Source organism: Pistacia vera, unplaced genomic scaffold, assembly GCF_008641045.1.
Source record: "Pistacia vera cultivar Batoury unplaced genomic scaffold, PisVer_v2 Contig174, whole genome shotgun sequence".
Taxonomy (NCBI): domain Eukaryota; kingdom Viridiplantae; phylum Streptophyta; class Magnoliopsida; order Sapindales; family Anacardiaceae; genus Pistacia; species Pistacia vera.
The window spans coordinates 885559-909695 of NW_022195833.1; the positions used below are offsets into that span (position 1 = coordinate 885559).

The 24137-nt window shown below is 35.1% G+C and overlaps 1 protein-coding gene and 1 non-coding gene across 2 annotated transcripts; one reads left to right on the top strand and one right to left on the bottom strand.

Annotated features, from left to right (window-relative positions):
- Positions 1-60: 60 nt before the first annotated feature.
- Positions 61-132, bottom strand: TRNAW-CCA. The gene has a single exon. It is a non-coding gene; the product is annotated as a tRNA-Trp (tRNA).
- Positions 133-6458: 6326 nt separating this feature from the next.
- LOC116126042 (cytochrome P450 CYP736A12-like) lies at positions 6459-22820 on the top strand. Its single transcript, XM_031411735.1, has 3 exons — positions 6459-7461; positions 7644-7985; positions 22444-22820. The coding sequence occupies exons 1-3, from the start codon at positions 6577-6579 to the stop codon at positions 22714-22716; spliced, it is 1500 nt and encodes a 499-aa protein (XP_031267595.1). The 5' UTR covers positions 6459-6576; the 3' UTR covers positions 22717-22820.
- Positions 22821-24137: the final 1317 nt, after the last annotated feature.

Genomic DNA, 24137 nt, shown 5'->3' on the forward strand with positions numbered 1-24137 from the left:
TTAAAGTTTCTTCAGATGACGAAAATGCCCATACTACAAAATTAATAAAAAAGTGGGGATTGAACCCGACGTGAATCGAACACGCAACCTTCTGATCTGGAGTCAGACGCGCTACCATTGCGCCACGGATCCACTTGTTGAGATTATCTCCTAATGATAGCTATTTATAAATAAACAAATTCCAGAACTTAATAAATTTTCGTGTTCCCAAAGTAGAGATATTTAATTCTAATGCCACTTTTATGTAACTATTTGACTGAAAAGTTTAAACTCTTATATTTAGTATGAATAAAGATAAAATGACATACATTTCTCGTAGACGTTGACGTAACAGTTTGTAATTGGTCAGCCGTATTTAGGTAAACGAGATCCATTACGAACTGATTAATCATGAGTTGATACGTCCCATTTGTAAAAAAAAAGTTAGCAAAAAAATGTTTGTAGATGTAGTATTACTGATTCAATATTATGTATTACAACTCTTATTGTTATTAACTTATTGTTTGATATCCTAGTTTTATTGTTATTATATATGAAATCGAGTGTTATTACCATCTTTAAACATAACCACGATTTTTAAAAAATATTGTAAACTTCATTTGATTATCATTTATACCCCTTAAAATTATAGTTTACCCTTTGAAAAAGTGTTTAAAAAAAAAAAAAAATTCTAATGAATCATGGGTCGTTTTATATTTCACTATTTCTCAAGAGTTTCAATATTAACCACAGGAAAGTCATATTTTAATAAAACTGTTAAGTTATTTATCTTTACAAAACATTATTTCTTTTTTCTTTTTTATGTTGATTCTACTTAATGTATACCATTGCACTGCAGATCCACTCGATGAAACTTACTCTTAATGTTTCGTATTTAAATGTCTAAAACTTAACATAAATATTTAAATCTAATAAGCTTTCATGCACAATTGTTTTTGTTTTGATTCCATCTACGTATATATTGAGATGTATAAACTTATACACAAATAAATCAAGTCAATAATAATATTATTAATGCTAAGTTAAGAAAGTATTGGTATATCAGCTCTCTTCTTGTCTTGCCGCTAAAGGTTGGAAAAATAAAAATAACATTTAAGGGTCTCTATCTTTGTATGTGTCTCTTTCAAGATAAAGAGTATGCTTCAACATAACAAGGCAATAAAATGAAGATCAAATAAAGAAGCATAAATTTTTTTAAAGTTATTTTGTATGAGTGAAAGTTTCGATAGCTACAATGTTTGATTTCTACTCTCCTAGATGGTGATATTTGTATTGAACGAAAATGTCAAGAAAAGGAAACAGTTGGAGTCATTGTCTTGAATTTGTCAAAATTAAACCATTGGAGAAAGAAATCAATTCAATTTGTAATGTTTCATGTTTTTTTTAGATTATATTGTATTTTCTCAACTTAAAAAAAAATGTATTAGTAAGATATTATCGAGTGAACGTATTTAACAAAAAGATATGATTTGATAATTAATGTTTTATATTTAGGGTGATCTATCACAATATATATTCGGCCAATATGAAATACTGACATATTCAAAATTTTAATGGAATGATACTGACCCATTTTACATTTTTTGTCATTTTCTTAAAATTATATTTAAAATACGCCTACTTTTATATTTTACAATTGTGCATTAATATTTCAAGTTTTGAGAGTAAAAGTGAGATAAATTCGGAGAAAAGAAAAAAAGCTTTTTTAACAACACATCCTCATCTCTTTTTAGTTGATTAATTTACAGTAATTATCGATCTTCTGTTTTTTTAATTAATTTACAGTAATTATCGATCTTCTGTTTTTCTAATAATAATTAAATCTCCAACTCTCAATTAATTTCAATTTTTTCACTGAGGAATCCGAAGTCTTGAGTCTGTCTTTACATGACTCCGACTGTTCCTCCGGCAGAACTTAGAATCTCTTCACAAATCATTATCATTGTTAACTAAGAACTTGCAAAATTGAAACAAAAATAATTCAATTGTAAGTGTTTGGATTTTTCATCTAACCAAATCTAATTACCGAAATTCAGCAATTATAATTTAAGAGTGTTTGCATTCATTACCGAGTCATTCTGAGTGCTTTTACATTACCTCAAAAGATAACGCATCGTGAATCGTGATAATGTAAGTAGCCACAATTGAACTTATCTCCAATTTGTCCTTTCTTCGGTCTTCATTTCTCAAGATTTGAACAAATATTTCAGTGGCACCAGTTCACCTCTTCACAGTCTCTTAATTTGTCTTCTCCACCAGAGAGAAGCAGCAACCTTTTAGCCCTTTGTGAACAAAAGATTCCCACCATAATCATGTCTTGGACATGGACTTCACTTGCTCTTGTTGCTCTCTTCTTCTTCCTCCAAGCTTTGCTTTGGAAAAAAGATAGAANGGAGGAGGAACTTTGTTGTAAAACTTTGCAAACACTTTTGTTTATTTCTCTCACTTTCTTTTCCATATTTTCTCTACGCTTCCATACTTTCTCTACACATCTTCACTTCCATTCTTCCATGTTTCTTTCATATTTCTAAGTTTCTCTCAACCTCAAGGGTGTTGTAATACTCTGAAAATGTTATAGATAGCAAAAGATCTCATATATGTTTTAATTTATGTTCTTTAACATGTTTAATATTTATGTTTTCATTTATGTTTATGTTTATGTTCTTTATTTATGTACATGTTCTTCTTTTATATTCATATTCTCTATTTATGTGGTTGTTTAATATTCACTAGCCCTTTTAGATGGTGTTAGAATCTGTGTGGGTGTACGTGTGTGTGGGATAAAAGGAGAACCTTGACCATTTTTAGACCGACCATTGTGTTGATTAGTTCCGCTTAGGTTAGCTATCATAGTTTCCCATGCATAAACTCCATGATTTTCTAAAAAAAAAAAAAAAAATGCTTTTCTGCCTAAACTACTAGATCTACTTTGTTGACCTTATCTATCAAATTCAATAAAAAAAAAAAAAAAATAGCATTAACGTTTCATCATTATTGGATAAGGCGAAAAACATCCATCTTGGTGGGTCACATCCAATCTTTCCATCTCATTGAAAATGTAATGATTAATAGTTTTTATTAACTTACGTATACTTCAATTAACCTTTTAATGTTTTAAAGTTAAATACAGATAAATCTCTGCTATTTACTCCTATTAACTCCTATTAAGGATCGATGTGAATCTAATTTAAAATTTTTTTAATAATACATTTAAGGGTTTTAATTGACCACCCATAGGTGATAATTGTAAAAATTTATTGACTAGTACTATTTGTCTATTACTCATCTTATTTTAATACAATCTTCGGGTTAAAAAATGCGTCTTTAATATATAAATGTCATCAAATAAAAAAGTTTTTAAATTGTATAACTTTCAACGGCAAATCTAACCAAACGTAACCTAACCATTTGGAATTGGAAGTCTATTATTATTATTATAAGAAATAGAAGCCACTAACTGAAGACAAATAATACAGGAGAATAGATTCATCTGGGTTCCGTCTTCAGATTTGGTACATTTTATTAAAAAAAAAAAAAAAAATGTTCAGCTCATCTAAATATCCCCTTGGATGGCGATCAAATTCCAGAATCACTTATCTTAATTTTATTTATTTATTTAATTTGCAGTTATTATCAATCTTCTGTATCTCTAATTATAATTATATAACTCTACATATTTCAATTTTAATTAATTTCTTTGTGGCTTCAAGAACTTTCAATTTTTTCACATTGGAATCCAAAGTCTCTACTTTGTCTTTACATGACTCTCACAAAGAACCCACAGAATTTAAAAAAAAAAAAAAAAAATATTCCACAGCAGGTGCTTGTATTTTCATCTAAGCAAATCCAACTACCGAACTGAAAAATAATTATATTTATTTGAATTTGATTTGTTTAGCTTCTAAATCTAAAGATAATCTTCTGAATATTTCTGCATGTAAATGTGATCAGGATATGTTTTTAGGTGCAAGTGACAGTTTAGCAAGCCGCAAGCGCTATTGAGTCGGCGCTTTCGGAACTTATCAAGCATCCTGCGATTTTGAAGGAAGTGCAAAAGAGTTGGAAAGTGTTGTGGGACTAGACAGGATGGTTGAAGAATCAGATTTGGAGAACCTGGAATACTTAGACATGGTTGTGAAAGAAACCTTGAGGCTCCATCCTGTAATTCCCTTGTTAGTTCCTTACGAAGAAAAAGTCACGCATTTTTATAAATGTATGGGCAATTGGAAGAGATCCTGAAGCTTGGACTGATACTGAGGAGTTTTTTTGCCAGAAAGGTTTGTTTGGAAGTAGAATTGATCTTCGCGGCTATGACTTTCAGTTTCTACCATTCGGTTCTGACTGCAGAGGCTGCCCTGGATCGCAGTTGGGACACACTGTGGTCAGGCAAGGGGTAGCACAACTTGTGCATTGCTTCCAAATGGGATGATGCCGAGTGAATTGGACATGACTAAGGAGTTTAGTCTTGTGACGCGTAGAGCCAAACATCTCTTGGCTATTCCTACTTATCTCTTTACTTCTCTCGTGAATATTAAATTATTCTTGGGGAAAAAAATAGACTTATATATTCATTAAAGCTAGTTTTATTAGTAGATTTTCCTTCGTAATTAATATATGTGGGACAAGAGAGTCATAACTCAATTCGATGTGTTCTAGGTAGGGGTGTTCGGTTCTGGGTACCCTATACTTTTTGAAGGGACCGGAATCGGAACCGACGGTTCCTTGAAATTTGGAACCAGAACCGAAACCGACGGTTCCGGTTCCTAGGTACCCAGAACCAGAACCTGTAACAACGGTTCCGGTTCTGGTTCTGGGTACCCTATAAAATTACATGACCCCCAAAAAGTTTTTAAAATGACAAAAAAACCCTTAAAAACTTACAAATACCCCCCACCTGGCACTTGTTAACAAAAATAAAATTACAAATTATAAATTCAAAATTCAAAATTACAAACTCCATTACTTTGTAAATGTAGATTCTCAAAAGTCAAACCAACTTACTTTAAATATTATGAAATATAAATATAAATGTATTCACATAACTTTTTCTGCAAAAGTTTTATTAACCCCCATAATCTTTAATTTTATTTTATATTAGTCTCGGTTCCTGGTTCCGGTTCCTAACTATAGGAACTGGAACCGCACAGTAACTGTTCCAAAAATTTGGAACCGGAACCTATCCATCGACGACGGTTCCTGGGTAGGAACCGGAACCAAACCCAGGGTACCCACCGGTTCCGGTTTCAACCAGTTCTTTTGAACACCTCTAGTTCTAGGATTCTAAAGCTTTTTTTTTTAGGTATTTGAGGTATCTAGGCCTACATAGGGTCTGCCTAATCCTCAAGGCCCAATGGACTAAGGTAATTGTATAAATATGATACGTATCTCTCTTGCGACTCGAACACAAAACTCTCTGAATATAACTAACCCTAATGACTAAAGGGTTTATCATCCGACCATAAGAAGAGATGTTCTTTTGAAGCTTTTCCAATACTGGTTAGCATGTATAAACTTTTTCTTAATTGAATACAATCACTCACCGTAAGGTAATTACCCAAAATGGGTAAGAATTGCACAGTTGTAAGTTTTTGCTTAGTGGATTGTTTGAGTGGATAGTGGACGTAGGCTATATTGATTGGGCCGAACCACTTTAAAATTCTTGTGTTTGGTTTGCTTTATTTTTTGTTGCTTGCTTTAATTTTGCATTTGAGTTGTAAGAATCTTTTTCAACATTTTTCACCAACAACAATGGATGAAGGTTCACATAATTGATAATTGTGAACTAAACTACTTAAACCCTTGCATTTTTTTAAAGCTTTCATTACTGTTCTTTTTGCAAAAGCCTTAATTCTCAAGAAACTAAGGTTTGTTCAAGAACTGATCTGCATGATAATTGTTTGTGCTAATTCACAACGTAAATAACATATTTCACATATCTTTACTCTTATTTATATAACTTGGTGTCTGACCTAGTTTACGAACATTTCGACTAATGGGGAAGATCAAGCACAAAGAGTTATAGATTACTTCCTAGTCTAGAGTCGGAAGCAGGAAGCAGAGAGGAAGATCAAAACTCCTCTTACGACCCTGTTTTCCCTTTTGGCTGCTAAAGAATTTGTGTTTTTGCGGAAAAGCTTTCTGAACCCAATGGTTAGATTAACGGTGGTTATCAGAGTTTGTTAAAATTATGTTGAAATGAAAAACGGAGTTATCAACTCTGTTAACAGCTCAGGAAACGCTGCCGTTTCAAATCAAAGTTGCTGGGTTCTCATTTTTATGTCGGCTGAAGTTCATCAAGTTGGATAAGAGATCAACGGCTGAAATACAGTCAATTTGTGCTTCTTTTTAATCAACGGTGTTTGTTAATCTGTAAGAGTCACACGGATTTCCAACGTGGACTCTTTTTTAGTATAAAAACAGTTCAAGAATCAGTCTGTAAGTACAGCAGATGTTAATAAAATTTCCAGTTTTGGAAAATTCTGTTTTTCTCTCAAGTTTATCTGTTTGTTTCTCTGGGAAGTGTTATTTCTGGATTTTTCTGCATTCGATCCTGGGATTCTTACAGCCAGCTTAATTATGTCCTGGACATGGACCTTGCTGGCACTAGTTTTGGCTCTTTTCTTCTTCCTGCAAGCATTGAAATGGAGAAGATCAAGTACAAAGAGTCATAGGTTACCTCCTGGTCCAAGAGGGTTCCCGATTTTCGGAAGCCTTCATTTGTTAGGGAAGTTTACTCACAAAGATTTTCATCAACTTTCCAAAAAATATGGCTGTATCATCTTCTTACGTTTAGGCTTGAGTCCAACTGTTGTAGTCTCATCACCTCACGCTGCTGAGCAGTTTCTGAAGACTCATGACCTTGTTTTTGCCAGCAGGCCTCCTGTCGAAGCTTTAAAGTACATATGTTATGGGCAAAATAATCTCTCTTTTAGTCCCTATGGATCATATTGGCGAACCGTTCGCAAGATTTGCACCCTGGAACTTCTTAGCCACTCTAGGATTGGTGCTTTCGGGACCATGAGAAAGCAAGAACTCGATCTCTTGATAGGCTACATAAAAGAGGCTGCTGCTGCTAGAGATGCTATCGATCTAAGTGCCAAGGTCTCATCTCTCAATGCATACATGACTTGTCTAATGGTGTTTGGGAAGAAATATATGGATGAAGAGTTTGGTGGTGGAGGGTTCGAAACTGTGATCAAAGAGGCCACAACATTGGCAGCCAAGCCCAACTTGAATGATTACATTCCGCATATTGCTTCACTTGATCTCCAGAGGCTGACAAAGCGCATGAAGGCTGTTTCCAAGGTGTTCGATGACTTCTTAGAAAATATTATTGATGAGCATGTTCAATGCAAGGATGAAAATAGAAACAAGGACTTTGTTGATGTCATGTTGAGCTTCTTGGGATCAGAAGAAACCGAACACAAAATTGAGGGACACCACATTAAAGCCATACTCGTGGTAAGCAATCCTATAATTGTTAGACGTGAAATCTAATTGCAAAATTTAAAGTTCCAAATTTTCTTTTGTTTCCAATTACTTTTATTGTTCTTGAATTTCTATTAATTATTTCTAATCTTCATATCCGATTATACCACACAATCTTAAAATTATCTTATTTTTCTTGATGTGAATGTGATCAGGATATGCTTGTAGCTGCAACTGACACTTCAGGAAGCACTATCGAGTGGACGCTTTCGGAACTCATCAAGCGTCCTGAGATTATGAAGAAAGTGCAAAAAGAGTTGGAAAATGTTGTGGGACTTGACAGGATGGTTGAAGAATCAGATTTGGATAACCTGGAATACTTAGACATGGTTGTGAAAGAAACCTTGAGGCTCAATCCTGTAATTCCTTTGTTACTCCCTCATGAATCCGTGGAAGATTGCACGGTAAACGGCTTCCACATACCCAAAAAATCACGCATTTTTATAAACGTATGGGCAATTGGAAGAGATCCTGAAGCTTGGACTGATCCTGAGAAGTTTTTTATTTCGGTAGCCCTAATTGTATAGGAGAAAGTATGGGAGAATAAAAATATTCATATCATTTGTATACTCTTCTGTAGAACTTGTTACATATATATTAACGTACAATGATATGATATATCATCTCCTATAATAACATTTATTTGATATAGTTCATATTTTTTCAAAAAAAAAATAAAAAGAGGCTTATGTCCTATTGAAGTTTGACAGTGTTAAAGGTTAAAAAAGTTGATGAATCGATGACAAAAATCAACTTATTAGGTTTCTATAAATGATTGATGAGAACTAGTGATTAAGTCTCTGGTGAACGACACATAACTATAACGTCCTAAAATATTGGAATTTTTTGTGTAAAAATTACATTTGTAATCAATATATAACAGTGTTAACTCTAATAAGTGTATAATAACAAACATAAATATTATTGTTTTTTAATATATGGTAATACTCTAATGATGTAACGGGTTAGGATTGTATTTGACAATTACTTGATTGTTTGCCTACTAGCAAGAATCCAATTCCAATAGAAGATAATTTGATAATTGCATTTATGTGTAATTTAAGCACCGTAGAGGAACTCAGGAAAGTTTGTAGGATGGTAGGGGCATGCTAAATATATATTACTCTCTTCTCATGAATGAGATATTTTCTTAACCAATGTCTATTCATTAGTTTGAAAGTTCTAAATTACCCTTCAGTTTTATACTTGTGCATTATAATAATAGAGGTGCTTGTTCAAAAAATTTTGTATATCTGCAAATGTTATATAAGGAAAATAAATTATTTAAGATTATTAGAAATATTATATTAAATTTAGAGTGAGATTGGAATAAATTAGTAAATTAAATATTTTATGTTTGTTGGAAGAATAAAAATTATGAAGGAAGTTGTTTTACAATTTTTCATTGTCTTTGAATATATTAATATAATCTATTATCTTTATTATAATTATATTATTTTAAATTATGATAATATTTTATATTATATCAATTACTTATATTATTAACACATTTATTATTTTATTATAATATTACATATTTATTTATAATAATGTTATTAATTAATGATAAATTATAACAAAATTAATATCATTAAGTAATCTTAAATAGTAAAGAAATGGTGATATTTAGATTATTTCTTATATAATTTACAATTATTATTATTAGTATGAGAAGATTATCAAATTTTTTATTATTATTAGGGTAGTTTGGGAAAATAGTTCCTACTTCTGCATTATTTTACTTTTGCATTATTGTTGAGTTGACATCTGCGTTCGTTTTGATAGGACTCATTATTTATTTATTTTATCGGGCATGTTAATCAATTTGAATCACCTCTCATTTTAGGGTGTTCAAAAGAACGATTGGAACCGAAACTAGCGGGTACGAGGTTTGGTTCTATTTCCTACCCAAACCGCCGTCAACGGTAGTTCCGGTTCTAAATTTTGGAACCGTATTTGCGTTCGATTCCTATAGTTAGGAACCGAACCGAGAACCAAGACTATAAAAAAAATTAAGAGTGGGGGGGTTAATAAAAACTTTTGTAGAAAAAGTATGTGAATACATTTATATTTATATTTTATACATTTAAAGTAATTTGTTTGACTTTTGAGAATCTACCTTTACAAGTAATGGAGTTTGTAATTTTGAATTTTGAATTTATTATTTGTAATTTTATTTTTGTTAACAAGTGCCAAGGTGTATTGTAAGTTTTTGAGGGTTTTTTTGCCATTAAAAACTTTTGGGGGGTAATGAATTTTAAGGGTCCAGAACGAACCGGAACGTTGTTAAGTTTCGTTTTGGGTACCTAGGAACTGAACGTACAGTTTCTGGTTCCGGTTCCAAATTTCAAGGAAGTTCGTTTCGTTCCTTCAAAAATGCAGGGTACCCGAACCGAACACCCTATTCATTATTTTTAAACTTGATATTGAGTTTTGTTTACTCGGTTAAACCGGGTCTAACAATTTAAACCCAAGCCGAATTATACTCAACCCATTTACGTCGAGTCAACCTATCACAAAGTTGACAACTAAAGATATGTTTGAGAGTTTTCTTTTTATTAGATTAGTTTTGAGGTGTTTTAAAATCTTATTTCAAATTTTTTATTCTAGTTTTGACTAACTCAAAAACCCTCCAAAACCAATGCAATGTATTCTGAGGGGTTTATAAACATCAAAATCAGGGTGTTTTGGTGGTTTAAAATTTTATTCCACAAATACCCTATCCACTACAAAACTACCCAATTATACCAAAAAAAAATTAATCATATATGCGCCTCCAACCATATTAAATATAATAATTTTAAGCAATCATTAAAAAAAATTATTAAAATCTCATTTCTAAATGCTTTCTTAGAAGTGGGCTAAATTTTTAATAATCCAATGTGTAAAGAATGGCGAAGAGAATGAGACTTTATCACATTTGAGTTATAAATACTAATAAGTAGAAAACAAATAAAGACCTTACCTTGCAATGAAAAACAAAACTCCAAGTGTTGGTTGAAGTTAGATATTTTTATGGGCATATATATAAATTTATAATTATAAAAACTGTCAGAATCGCTGGAAAATAAACTCCCAGCACAGGATGGGTGTTTTAAAACCCGTTACAAAAAAACCCCTAAAAACCACTACGGTTTACCCTTAAAACGTTACGGTAATTTACTCCATATCGCTACCATGAAACTCCCAGGACCCTAAGAGGGCGTTTGGTTGGGTAATGTGATTATGGAGTTATGTCATCTTATTTACTTGATTACAGTTTTGTGTTTAAGTAATATAAGATTCCGGTAATCTTAAAGTACCATAGTAGTTACTGTTATATATGATAATATGATTACCTCATTTTTTAGTATTTATCAGGGTATCTTTTTCTGTTACAATTATATCCTTTAATATAAATTTTAGGACAATAATGCCCTTATTTTTAAATTTATTTACATGAATATGACTTTTACTATTTCACCCCAATTAATTAACTTTTTTGACAAAATTACCTTGAATTCAAAACAAATTGCAGCCCACCCAAGCCACCACCCCCCCCTCTGCCGCTGGCAACCACTGTGCGCCAGCCGCCGCCACGCCGTAATGGCTCTGGAAGGCCGAAAATGGTTGTGTGCACTAATATGGCCATTTTCGGCTAGATATTTGCTCCTAAAATGGCCAGATCGTGACAGATCTGCTGCAACGACCATGATGGCCGTTAACTATCCAGTCGTGGCAAAATGGTCATACGACGTATAGAGCCATTTCCTCCTTCTGTGCACTATTGATTGCCGGCTGCCGATGGCCTGTGGTGTTGCCATGGCCGACAGTGGTTGTGTGGATGCTTTGATTTTTCAAACTTTTATTATGGGTTGTTTTTGCTAAGTTTTTAAATGGGGGGTTGTAATAATCAAATAATATCAATATTAAAAAATAATATAATATATATTTAATTAGAGGACAATTCATAATTTAATAACATACCCACTAATTTATTTCCTCCCCAACATATTAATATACTACCACCAACTACAAACATTTCCTAAATTCTCAAAATTTTTAAGGTAATCAACTTTCATGTAATCAACATTCATAATAATTAATATTCTCTGAACCAAACCTATCCTAAGAGATTTGTTTCAACTGTATTATTAGCTTATACATATAGCCTCATCCTTTCAAGTTTTAACCACCAACAAAGTTTAATGGCCTTGTGGTATCAGAGCCACTTATCGATTCCAATTTCTGTGTGTGCGAGGATTACCTCCCCTCGGATATTAGCTTCTTTAAGTTACTTATTGGTTCCAATTTCTGTGTGGCGGAGGATTACCTCCCCTCGGATATTGGCTCCTTTAGTTTTGGTTATGTTTCTTTTCTCTATTTCATGTTATGTTTTATTCACTGTTTATTAAATTATGTTTATAGGTAATCTTCGGGTCTTATGCTATCTTACCGTTTGAGGTGATATACACATCCAAAGGTTGAATTTACGTCCATGGAATCGTCTTCAGCTTTATCTACGTTTACTGCTCCCATAAATACTAGTTTATCTAGATCTTCTTCTAAAGTAGACAGTCTGTATGAAATATCTTATATCCCAGAAAATCAAAAAATCCAAGACACTATCCCCCCTTGTAAATCCTTACACCGCCTTTTCCAAGTCTACGTCTTCTTTGTCTAAAACCTTTAAAACTCTTGTCTGTCCTTCCAGAAAGCCAGTCAAAGAGTATGTCCAGACTAGCACATTTGACAAGTGTCAAATTCCAGCCACATCCCAAGAACAATATGTTACTTTGGAAATCCCTTAAGAATCCATTACTCAATGGATCCGTGAAGGATACTCTCATGTGCACTTTGGGCCTCCGGCTCGCTCTCTCTTATCATGGCAAAAAGGACTTCCGGTCTCATTTCGAATTGCTTTATTGGACAATAGTTTGTCCAATATCACATGCTTGTATCGGGACAGCACAACAACTTTGAATGCTGGAACGTCATCATGACGCTGTTTCCTAATTTCAACATGTCTCCTCTGATTTTCATTGCTCTAAGGCTCTTAAAGTTCAATTACAGATCGTGGTGCAGAATTAATCTAGAAGTATTGCGCTACTTTGCATTATCAAATGGTTTGGCGAATCCAAGACCATGCTCTTGATCTCGCTATCCCTACGACTACTGATGCACTGCTCCTTACTGTTGACCTCAGAATACTCCTCATTGCATCAATATTCCCAGGCATTTCCAGGATGATATTGATTAAATTGTTCCCCGACCTTGGGTGACGAGTTACGAGTCTCTTAAACAAAAAGACACTCCGTTGGTTTCTACAAATCTACCATGCATGACAACAGTGACGGAACAACAACTATCAGATTTAAGTCTCCAGCAACTCCCAGTGCTCCACCTTTGAGTTTTCGACAAACTCAATTCATGATTACTCCGGTCAAACCCATTACCATAGTACGGGAACCTGGACTTTCCATTCATTCTTTAACAATCTGGTGCTCCTGTCTACCATCAAATGTCCAGTCACTGGTCACACTCCATTTGATCTTGCTGCCAATGCTCAAAATGCGTGATGATCCTATTTGGGAAATCGATGACATTATCTTCCAAGACGAACTATTTCAACAAAAAAAAAGAAACGCTGCTGCAGTCAGACAGATCTTCATTCCCGATTTGAAGAACATGATCCTGAAGTTGGTCTTCTTGGTCAACCATCTGGTAAATTTGACTATTATGTCAAATATTCTCCACCAGCCAGAAAGATTCACCATCCAGTAATCCCTCATGGGACATCCCTCCGAAACCTCAACCCATCACCTTTAAAACTATCCAAACCTGTAAAATCACCTTACTTCAACAGCCTTTACCATGTTATCACAGTCTCTGCGGTGGATTGCCAAAGAAAATAAACCAACCCATTCACCCCTTGCTCATACTCCACCTGTTCAGTCCGTCATGATGATCCAATCCCCTGAGCCACAAAGATAGACAAATTCCAATTATGCAACAATTTTCCTTCCCTTCAAGAAACTGCCACTCAACAACCAAAAGTGGTTCCTTCCAAAGCTATACAGCCTGATGATCCACCACCCAAACTCTCCCAAGCTGAAGCAGTTTTCAATTGGCAAACTGAAAATGCTTTAGCCCAAAACAAAACCATGGCCAGACTTGAACAAAACTGGATTTATAGCTCATCAGGTGGCCTCCAGTCTCAAAACCAAACTCTGCTGATTTCTCGGCTACAAAAGCAAATTGATCATCTCCAAAACCGGATTGATCAGCTCCGTTAAGAATAATGCACATGGTCGTAGCTCTCAGGCTATTCTCTCAGTTTCTTCAGAAGGAAGCAGAAATGAAGTCATTAAAAACCCAAATGGCATCGCTTCAACAGGAATATCTTAAGCAAAACTCAGACAACCACAGACTTTCTGAAATGTCTTGGTACCAACCCTTTTGATTCTACAACGCATGCCACAACCCTCTTTTTCCCCTTTCCCAAAAATTACCCACCTGGTCTCCCCTCATATACCTTCTGGTGCTGTCTCAGCTTTTGGCAACACTAACAATTATATGCCAAGCTCCGTAAAGAACGTGATGAAAAGATCAAGCTGGAACGAGAACAAAAGAAGAGAGAAAAGTATTCTGCTAACCCGCGGATCCATCCGCTGATATTCCTGACTCTTTCTCTTCCAGTCACTCTGATGCTCCATCTCCTAACCTCAGGTCCTTATCTAAGATAAGGCTCCATGCACATAATGATGATGGAAGACCGCCACCTTCTGCTAATCCTGACTCTTCCGAAATCCGTCTCCTCCAATTTTATGAGCTCTTTTTTGCAGACAGGCACGAAAGGCAACGTCTTGCCGCTTCGGTCTTTCTGAGGATTCTCTATCAACCTTCCAAACAGAATCAGAATCGAATCAGAAGCCACTATACCTTCACCTGATAAATCTATTGAAAGTGAATTTGACTCTGACAGTGATGCTTTTGATCAACATCCTCATGTTTATCCCCAACTATGACCCATCCCCGAATCGTCCAGACCACCCTTTTGTTTCTGAGATCGATGATGAATCCTGAAGGTATGACTCCATCCAGACTCTCCGCCTATGTATCGACAATCTCGTCATCCGCTGAACGTTACTCTTATACAGCTTCAGCAAAGCTCCACACTTTTACTGTCGATGATCTTCCTCCACACAAATGGAGAGCTCGAATGTTGAATTTCAGGCCTGGTTACAAGCTAAGATGCTAAAACCTAATGCCCAAGTCTCTACTGTACTTAGCGATTTACAGCTAGATTTGGAGGCATTCTTCGTGATTGGTGGATAAGTCTTCAGGAGTATAGACAAAATTTGTTCATCCAAATGCCAGATATCACCAAGCCCTGTATCTCCTGTATGATGAGTTCTATGGATTACCTCTCTTATGAAACCAAGTCAGAGAAGAATATTTTAAGATGCAATGCTGTCTCTCAAAAAGAAAGATCTTGACAGGCATTATAAAGAGATGGTAAAAAGGTATCATATACTTAAGGGTAGTGATGATCCTAATATGAAGCGCTTTTTTGGAATCAATTCCTGATCCCTAGTCATGAAGCAACCAAGCTTTGAGTCCCAGAACAAACAACTTGGCTCCCTTCTCTTGTGAAATTTACCGTTTGTTATTCTTGCTCTGGAAAAGCTCTGTTCTCAAAAACAATTTTTTGATGATTATATGAAGCGTTCTAAATAGTTGACAAAGGTTTGTCAATGACCAGACTTGCAGATCAAGTGCAAACAGATCGCTCATGTTCTTGTCCTACCAAGAAGAAGTTTCATTCTACGCTCAAGTTTTCTCCACCTAATGCTCCGGCTCGACGCAGTTTCGACGTTTCAAGAACCGCAAGTTTCTTCGCAAAAGGAAACACAAAGGCAAACGGTCTAATCGGTGTGTTATTTATGCAACCGCCCGGGTCATTTGCCAAAAATTGTCCAAACAAGTCTAAGCGATCAGTCAAAATGATGCAACAACTTTCTCAGCTCACAGATATCGATTTTTCTGATGATGATGTTGAAAGTTGGTTTTCAATGGATGACGAACCCACCTCAGCACCATTTTCCAGTTTGCAGCCACTGTACTGAGTACTCTGATTCAGATGATTGTCACTATTTCTACCATATCCAACAAACCACAATCCCTTCCCTCATTAGCCTTCTCATGTCACTACCTACAGCAAAAGTTCAATCTTCCCTACTAAATACTCAAATCCTGTTTCAGTCATTGCATTCTTTGATACTGGTGCTACTAGTACTATTATCATCCTAAGATCCTTCCAGCCTCTCAGTGGAAACCTCATCAGGAATATTCTACACTGCTAATAGTGAGACTTTCACTACTCACCTGATCAGCAAACCCATTAAAATCTAAATTTTCCCCGGCTGTTTCACTTTTCATAAAGTTCTTGGTTCCGATCTCCCTGGCAAAGACATGGTTCTAGGTTTTGATGTTTATTCTAAACCCAGTAAACTTAGAATCCTCCCTGATGGGTGTTCGTTACAAGATGTTTTTCCAATCCTGGACCACACAGCCTAATTTATTCCAGATGAAGGCAATCCTATTGAGCAGATCAAGAACCAGCTTATTCTCGTTTTTGCGCAGATTCTCATGCGATTTTCTCACTAAATGTGCTCATCCATTATGGAAGATTCAGATTTCTTATCCTCTTCCATTCATCAAGAGCGAAGATATCAATCCCACTAAAGCTAGTCATTCCGGCATGTCACCAGAACATCTCAGTCTCGCCCAACAAGAATGTACTCAGCTTTTATCACAAGGATTGCTTGAACCCACAGACTCTCAATGGGCATGTAAGTTTTATGTCAATAAACGGGCAAAACAGCCAGAGGAAAACCCAGACTTGTCATCAATTATCAGCCATTGAATTTCTTCCTTCGTGATGATAAATTTCCTCTGCCTTCCACAAGTTCTTTTTGCAAATCTCCATATAAGAGTTTTTCAAAATTTGACCTCAAAGCTGGCTTTTGGCACTTGGAATTCATCCTGATGATCGTCATAAGACTGCTTTCTGTAACCCAATCACCACTACCAGTGGACAGTCATGCCTTTTGGACTAAAAGTCGCTCCTTCCCTTTCAAAAAGCCATGACGATTTTTGCTCCCCTTCTGCATACATTGTCCATTTATATCGATGATATCCTTCTCTTTTCAAAAGACGAGGAATCTCATATACGTCTTCTTCGTGACTTTGCTGATATCATCCCCACTTATGGTATCATGCAATCGAAAAAAATGCAATTGGGGCAAACAAAGATTGATTTTCTCGGTATGGTGATTGCTGACGGCAAGTATGATCTTCAGCCTCATATTGCTAATGAATTGCAAAAATTCCCAGATGTTCTCACCCAAAAAGAAATACAACAATTCTTGGGAATTGCCAATTACATGCCTGTTTCATCCCCAACATTTCTCGTTTCACTCCTCCACTTTCCCAGATGCTTAAGAAAAATCCTCCAGAATGGTCTGAAAAGCAGACAAATGCGTCAAAGTCTCAAGCGCTCATCCTTCCATACACAGCCATTGAAGATTCCTTCTTCGGGGAAACACATTCTTCAGACGGATGCTAGTGACACTCATTGGGGTGCAGTACTTTTGGACACAAGATGACGACAAGGTCCGACATATATGCGGATACCGTGGACAATTCAAACCACACCAGCAGCATTATCATTCTACTTTCAAGGAAGTATTACAGTCAAAAATGCCTTGAAAGGTTTGAATTCCACCTTGTTGGACTCATTCTTTGTTGAAACGGATATGAAGTCTTTTGATCAAATGCTTCGTTTCCATAAAAAAGGTTCCACATCAACGTTACTTCGTTGGGCAAATGGTTCAGTAAATATTCCTTCACCGTCCCATATCAAAGGTCACACCAACACCATTGCGATTATTTATCCAGACCTAAAACTAAACAAGTTGGTTTCCTGAACCCTAGATCCAAACCTCTTCCATGTTTTATGTTCCAACCATTAACCCAGTCCATTTCCTGTTCATCATCCTCTCACCAAACCGTCCTCCCGATGTACCTCCTGAATTTGATGACCTTGTTCGAACTCGTACCATTGATGAAAATGCTACCACTCTCATGTTTTCTTACCAACTTCAATGCATTGAAAATGTGGTCAATCCATGTATGATATGTTAGGGGTCCATCCAGATTACCCTTTTTCAAATCTTTGTTTACCTCTAGGTCTTGATATCATATTTCCAGAAGAATTATTATGGTTCTTTTGGTATATGTTACATCAATACCACATTGTTGTTCATTCCCGATCCATCATATGTTAAAAATAATTTCCCAATACCAGTCACCTCAACCCCTGAATTGCACACTTTGATGACTTTTCTCCGATGGTTCAAAACCCTCGACAAATGGAAATTTGTGTTTGCTCATCAACTTGCCCGATACAAAGGTCCTATGTCTACCAAAATGGCATGGTCTAAATATTTTTCACAGACATCACTCTATCCGCTCTATGGCCATATTTTCCTCACCATCAAGTCACATTTCATCGTGTCTTACCATACTACGATCTTGTCATAATATGTTTGATCACCTGTTGAGACTAGATCAATTCAAAAAATCCTTTTTGAAAAAAATCAATCATTCCAAATGCACTATGGCCATCCTTTCACGTGATGCCCGTGGGAACTCTTTCCTCCGACTACACTGAGAAATTGCTCCACGCCAACCATCATACGTTCCATCAATGCCCAACCGATGACTTCATCTATCCACAATGGTGGTACCCGGACTCACAGCCTGATACTGTGCAGGAAGAAGAGCCTCAGCAGTCTCGTGATTACTTCTCCATAATCCAGGCGACAACAATACATGAATGCACCACGTACATCTGCCACGCCAACATCTCAGTTCCAGACATTCTTCGATACTCATCCAGATACATCTCCCCGACAAATCCTCTGACTGGATTCAATCAATGTTTGTCTCGACTTCCAGGATGAAGAATCGTGGCACTTTACCAACTTGTCAGATGATTAAAGATCTGCGTGTCTTATATAAATGGTGGTGTCCTTTATGGAAAATAGGAGTGGACTAAATGGCAATTTGCCTTTTCATTGTATATCTCCCGTAGCCATTGTAAAAAAGTCAAGGTTCGTAAGCTTTAGCTTTGTCAACAATTGTAGGCTACTTATGAAAAAAAAAAAAAAAAACAAAAAAAAAAAACAAAAGTAAAAAAGGTTAGTCTTGTATTAATGTCTCATTGATGAGCTCGTCTCCTTGGTATCTATATAAAGCTTTCCCCTTCCCGGGAGGAGGAGGAACTTTGTTGTAAAACTTTGCAAACACTTTTGTTTATTTCTCTCACTTTCTTTTCCATATTTTCTCTACGCTTCCATACTTTCTCTACACATCTTCACTTCCATTCTTCCATGTTTCTTTCATATTTCTAAGTTTCTCTCAACCTCAAGGGTGTTGTAATACTCTGAAAATGTTATAGATAGCAAAAGATCTCAATATGTTTTAATTTATGTTCTTTAACATGTTTAATATTTATGTTTTCATTTATGTTTATGTTTATGTTCTTTTTTATGTACATGTTCTTCTTTTATATTCATATTCTCTATTTATGTGGTTGTTTAATATTCACTAGCCCTTTTAGATGGTGTTAGAATTGTGTGGTGTACTGTGTGTGGGATAAAAGGAGAACCTTGACCATTTTTAGACCGACCATTGTGTTGATTAGTTCCGCTTAGTTAGCTATCATGTTTCCCATGCATAAACTCCATGATTTTCTAAAAAAAAAAAAAAAAATGCTTTTCTGCCAAACTACTAGACTACTTTGTTGACCTTATCTATCAAATTCATAAAAAAAAAAAAAAATAGCATTAACGTTTCATCATTATTGGATAAGGCGAAAACATCCATCTTGGTGGGTCACATCCAATCTTTCCATCTCATTGAAAATTTAATGATTATAGTTTTTATTAACTTACGTAACTTCAATTAACCTTTAATGTTTTAAAGTTAAATACAGATAAATCTCTGCTATTTACTCCTATTAACTCCTATTAAGGATCGATGTGAATCTAATTTAAATTTTTTTAATAATACATTTAAGGGTTTTAATTGACCACCCATGGTGATAATTGTAAAAATTTATTGACTTACTATTTTCTATTACTCATCTTATTTTAATACAATCTTCGGGTTAAAAAATGCGTCTTTAATATATAATGTCATCAAATAAAAAAGTTTTTAAATTGTATAACTTTCAACGGCAAATCTAACCAAACGTAACCTAACCATTTGGAATTGGAAGTCTATTATTTTATTATAGAATATAAGCCACTAACTGAAGACAAATATACAGGAGAATAGATTCATCTGGGTTTCCGTCTTCAGATTTGGTAACATTTATTAAAAAAAAAAAAAAAATGTTCAGCTCATCTAAATATCCCCTTGGATGGCGATCAAATTCCAGAATCACTTATCTTAATTTTATTATTTATTAATTTGCAGTTATATCAATCTTCTGTTCTCTAATTTAATTATATAACTCTACATATTTCAATTTTAATTAATTTCTTTGTGGCTTCAAGAACTTTCAATTTTTTCACATGGAATCCAAAGTCTCTACTTTGTCTTTACATGACTCTCACAAGAACCCACAGAATTTAAAAAAAAAAAAAAAAAAATATTCCACAGCAGGTGCTTGTATTTTCATCTAAGCAAATCCAACTACCGAACTGAAAAATAATATATTTATTTAATTTGATTTGTTAGCTTCTAAATCTAAAGATAATCTTCTGAATATTTCTGCATAATGTGATCAGGATATGTTTTTAGGTGCAAGTGACAGTTTAGCAAGCGCAAGCGCTATTGAGCGGCGCTTCGGAACTTATCAAGCATCCTGCATTTTGAAGGAAGTGCAAAGAGTTGGAAAGTGTTGTGGGACTGACAGGATGGTTGAAGAATCAGATTTGGAGAACCTGGAATACTTAGACATGGTTGTGAAGAACCTTGAGGCTCCATCCTGTAATTCCCTTGTTAGTTCCTTACGAAAAAATCACGCATTTTTATAAATGTATGGGCAATTGGAAAGATCCTGAAGCTTGGACTGATACGGGAGTTTTTTGCCAGAAAGGTTGTTTGGAAGTAGAATTGATCTTCGCGGCCATGACTTTAGTTTCTACCATCGGTTCTGACGCAGAGGCTGCCCTGGATCGCAGTTGGGACACACTGTGGTCAGGCAAGGGGTAGCACAACTTGTGCATTGCTTCAAATGGGATGATGCCGAGTGAATGGACATGACTAAGGAGTTTAGTCTTGTGACGCGTAGAGCCAAACATCTCTTGGCTATTCCTACTTATCTCTTTACTTCTCTCGTGAATATTAAATTATTCTTGGGGAAAAAAATAGACTTATATATTCATTAAAGCTAGTTTTATTAGTAGATTTTCCTTCGTAATTAATATATGTGGGACAAGAAGTCATAACTCAATTCGATGTGTTCTAGGTAGGGTGTTCGGTTCTGGGTACCCTATACTTTTTGAAGGGACCGGAATCGAACCGACGGTTCCTTGAAATTTGGAACCAGAACCGAAACCGACGGTTCCGGTTCCTAGGTACCCAGACCCAGAACCTGTAACAACGGTTCCGGTTCTGTTTCTGGGTACCCTATAAATTACATGACCCCCAAAAAGTTTTTAAAATGACAAAAAAACCCTTAAAACATTACAAATACCCCCCACCTGGCACTTGTTAAAAATAAAATTACAAATTATAAATTCAAAATTCAAAATTACAAACTCCATTACTTTGTAAATGTAGATTCTCAAAATCAAACCAACTTACTTAAATTTATGAATATAAATATAAATTGTATTCACATAACTTTTTTCTGCAAAAGTTTTATTACCCCCATAATCTTTATTATTTTATATTAGTCTCGGTTCCTGGTTCCGGTTCCTAACTATAGGAACTGGAACCGCACAGTAACTGTTCCAAAAATTTGGAACCGGAACCTATCCATCGACGACGGTTCCTGGGTAGGAACCGGAACCAAACCCAGGGTCACCCACCGTTTCCGGTTTCAACCAGTTCTTTGAACACCTCTAGTTCAGGATTCTAAAGCTTTTTTTTTTAGGTATTTGAGGTATCTAGGCCTACATAGGGTCTGCCTAATCCTCAAGGCCCAATGGACTAAGGTAATTGTATAAATATGATACGTATCTCTCTTGCGACTCGAACACAAAACTCTCTGAATATAACTAACCCTAATGACTAAAGGTTTATCATCCGACCATAAGAAGAGATGTTCTTTTGAAGCTTTTCCATACTGGTTAGCATGTATAAAAAAAAACCTTGTTTTCTATTGCATACATCCAAAATTGAGCGACACCACATTAAAGCCATACTCGTGGTAAGCAATCCTATAATTGTTAGACGTGAAATCTAATTGCCAAATTTAAAGTTTTAAATTTTCTTTTGTTTCCAATTACTTTTATTGTTCTTGAATTTCTATTAAATGTTTCTAATCTTCATATCCGATTATACCACACAATCTTAAAACTATCTTCTTTTTCTTGATGTGAATGTGATCAGGATATGCTTATAGCTGGAACTAACACTTCAGGAAGCACTATTGGGTGGACGCTTTCAGAACTCATCAAGCATCCTGAGATTATGAAGAAAGTGCAAAAAGAGTTGGAAAATGTTGTGGGACTTGACAGGATGGTAGAAGAATCAGATTTGGAGAAACTGGAATACTTAGACATGGATGTGAAAGAGACCTCGAGGCTACATCCTGTAGTTCCTTTGTTACTTCCGCATGAATCCGTGGAAGATTGCACGGTAAACGGCTTCCACATACCCAAAAAATCACGCATTTTTATAAACGTATGGGCAATTGGAAGAGATCTTGAAGCTTGGACTGATCCTAAGAAGTTTTTCCCAGAAAGGTTTGTTGGGAATAAAATCCATCTTCGTGGCTGCGACTTTCAGCTTCTCCCATTCGGTGCTGGCCGCAGAGGCTGCGCTGGAATGCAATTGGCACTCACTGTGGTGAGGCAAGTGGTAGCACAACTTGTGCATTGCTTTGATTGGGATCTTCCAAATGGGATGCTGCCGAGTGAATTGGAAATGAGTGAGGAGTTTGGTCTTGTGACTCCTAGAGCCAAGCATCTCTTGGCTATTCCTACTTATCGTCTTAAGAAATGATAATGTGGCTAGAGCCTCTGGAGAGGAGTAGAATTATAAAGTTTAAACTCAACTTAACTTCAATTCTGAATCTATTTTCAATTGCTAAATTATGTAACGTTTGACACAACGATATATTATATTTCAGCTTGATATACTACTGATTCTTCATCTTCACCAACAATGGCCGACTTCAGTTTACAAATTATATAACCTTTGTTAATCTAACACAGCTCAAAAGCATTACGTGATGTGACAACATTGTATTTACTTTATATTTAATGCATGTCTAACATGCCTGGAACAATACGGTACTGAGAGCAAGATACATTATCCCCGTATGAACCATTAGTTCATACAAATTGATACGGAAATTCTGTATGATTCCCATGTCATCCACTGTAATTTTGTTTAAATTATCTTTAATTTTAAACTCTGATTTTATATTATGACTCGGTAGTTTGTTGAAAATGTTTTTCCCACCAAATTTCCGGAAGGATTGCTTTTGTTGTTGAAACAATCCTCCATTAAGTGCATGCTTGCTCTTAAATGGAAAGTCTACTGTATTTAAACAAGCATCCTATCATTATAAGGAGAGATATAAATAAGATAAGCAAATAAAACTGTGTGGCTAAATTAGATGGTTGGGCATAATAACAATTTCGTCCCTGAGGTTTGGTTTAAGTAACATTTTTGTTTTATAAAATTTCTTAGTAACGTTTTGATCTTTGTTAGTAACATTTTGGTACTTGAGGTTTCCCAGTGACACTAACACTGACATGGACCAAAATGTTTTTACAAATTCTACATGACTAAAGTGTTACTTAGCCTAAACCTTAGAGATGAAATTGTGATTTTCTCGATGGTTGGTGAGTTTCAACATCAAATTAGTTGTGCAATTGAAACGAGCTAACCTAACAAGACGATATGGACTCTTGGGTGTATTACTCAAGAGACATTGAGTTCGATTATCCTTAGTTACTAATAGGGACAGTTACTAATAGGTGTGGTTACTGGAGGGTTTACTTGATCATTAACTTCAAAGTCCCAAGAAATTAGTCGGGGTATATGTAAGCTTGCCAGTACACCCTAGTCAACAAAATAATAATAATAATAATAATAATAATAAGATATGACTTCACAATTAATGTTTATATTATTTAGGTTACTAAATTATGTATATTAAGTCATTTAACATTATCATAAATTTGAGTTTATAACAATTTCCTCCTCAAGATTGGAGGAAAGTAACAAATACACCCAAGAGATTTACAAAGCAATAAATGTATTAAAACAATTGATTACTTTCATAGCATCCTTTATCTAATTCTATATTCTTTTAAGTTTTTATTTCTTCAATTTTTATTTTATTTTATTTATATAAATATAAATATTTATTAACCAATTTATGTAATAAATTATAATTAAAATAAATATATGAA

What these genes read in the sequence shown, in the direction of transcription:
- LOC116126042 (XM_031411735.1), top strand. Translation starts at nt 6,577, where the DNA reads ATGTCCTGGACATGGACCTTGCTGGCACTAGTTTTGGCTCTTTTCTTC. An exon ending in ACATTAAAGCCATACTCGTG is followed by an intron (nt 7,462 to 7,643) that starts GTAAGCAATCCT and finishes GAATGTGATCAG; the next exon opens with GATATGCTTGTAGCTGCAAC. An exon ending in CTTGGACTGATCCTGAGAAG is followed by an intron (nt 7,986 to 22,443) that starts TTTTTTATTTCG and finishes GATCCTAAGAAG; the next exon opens with TTTTTCCCAGAAAGGTTTGT.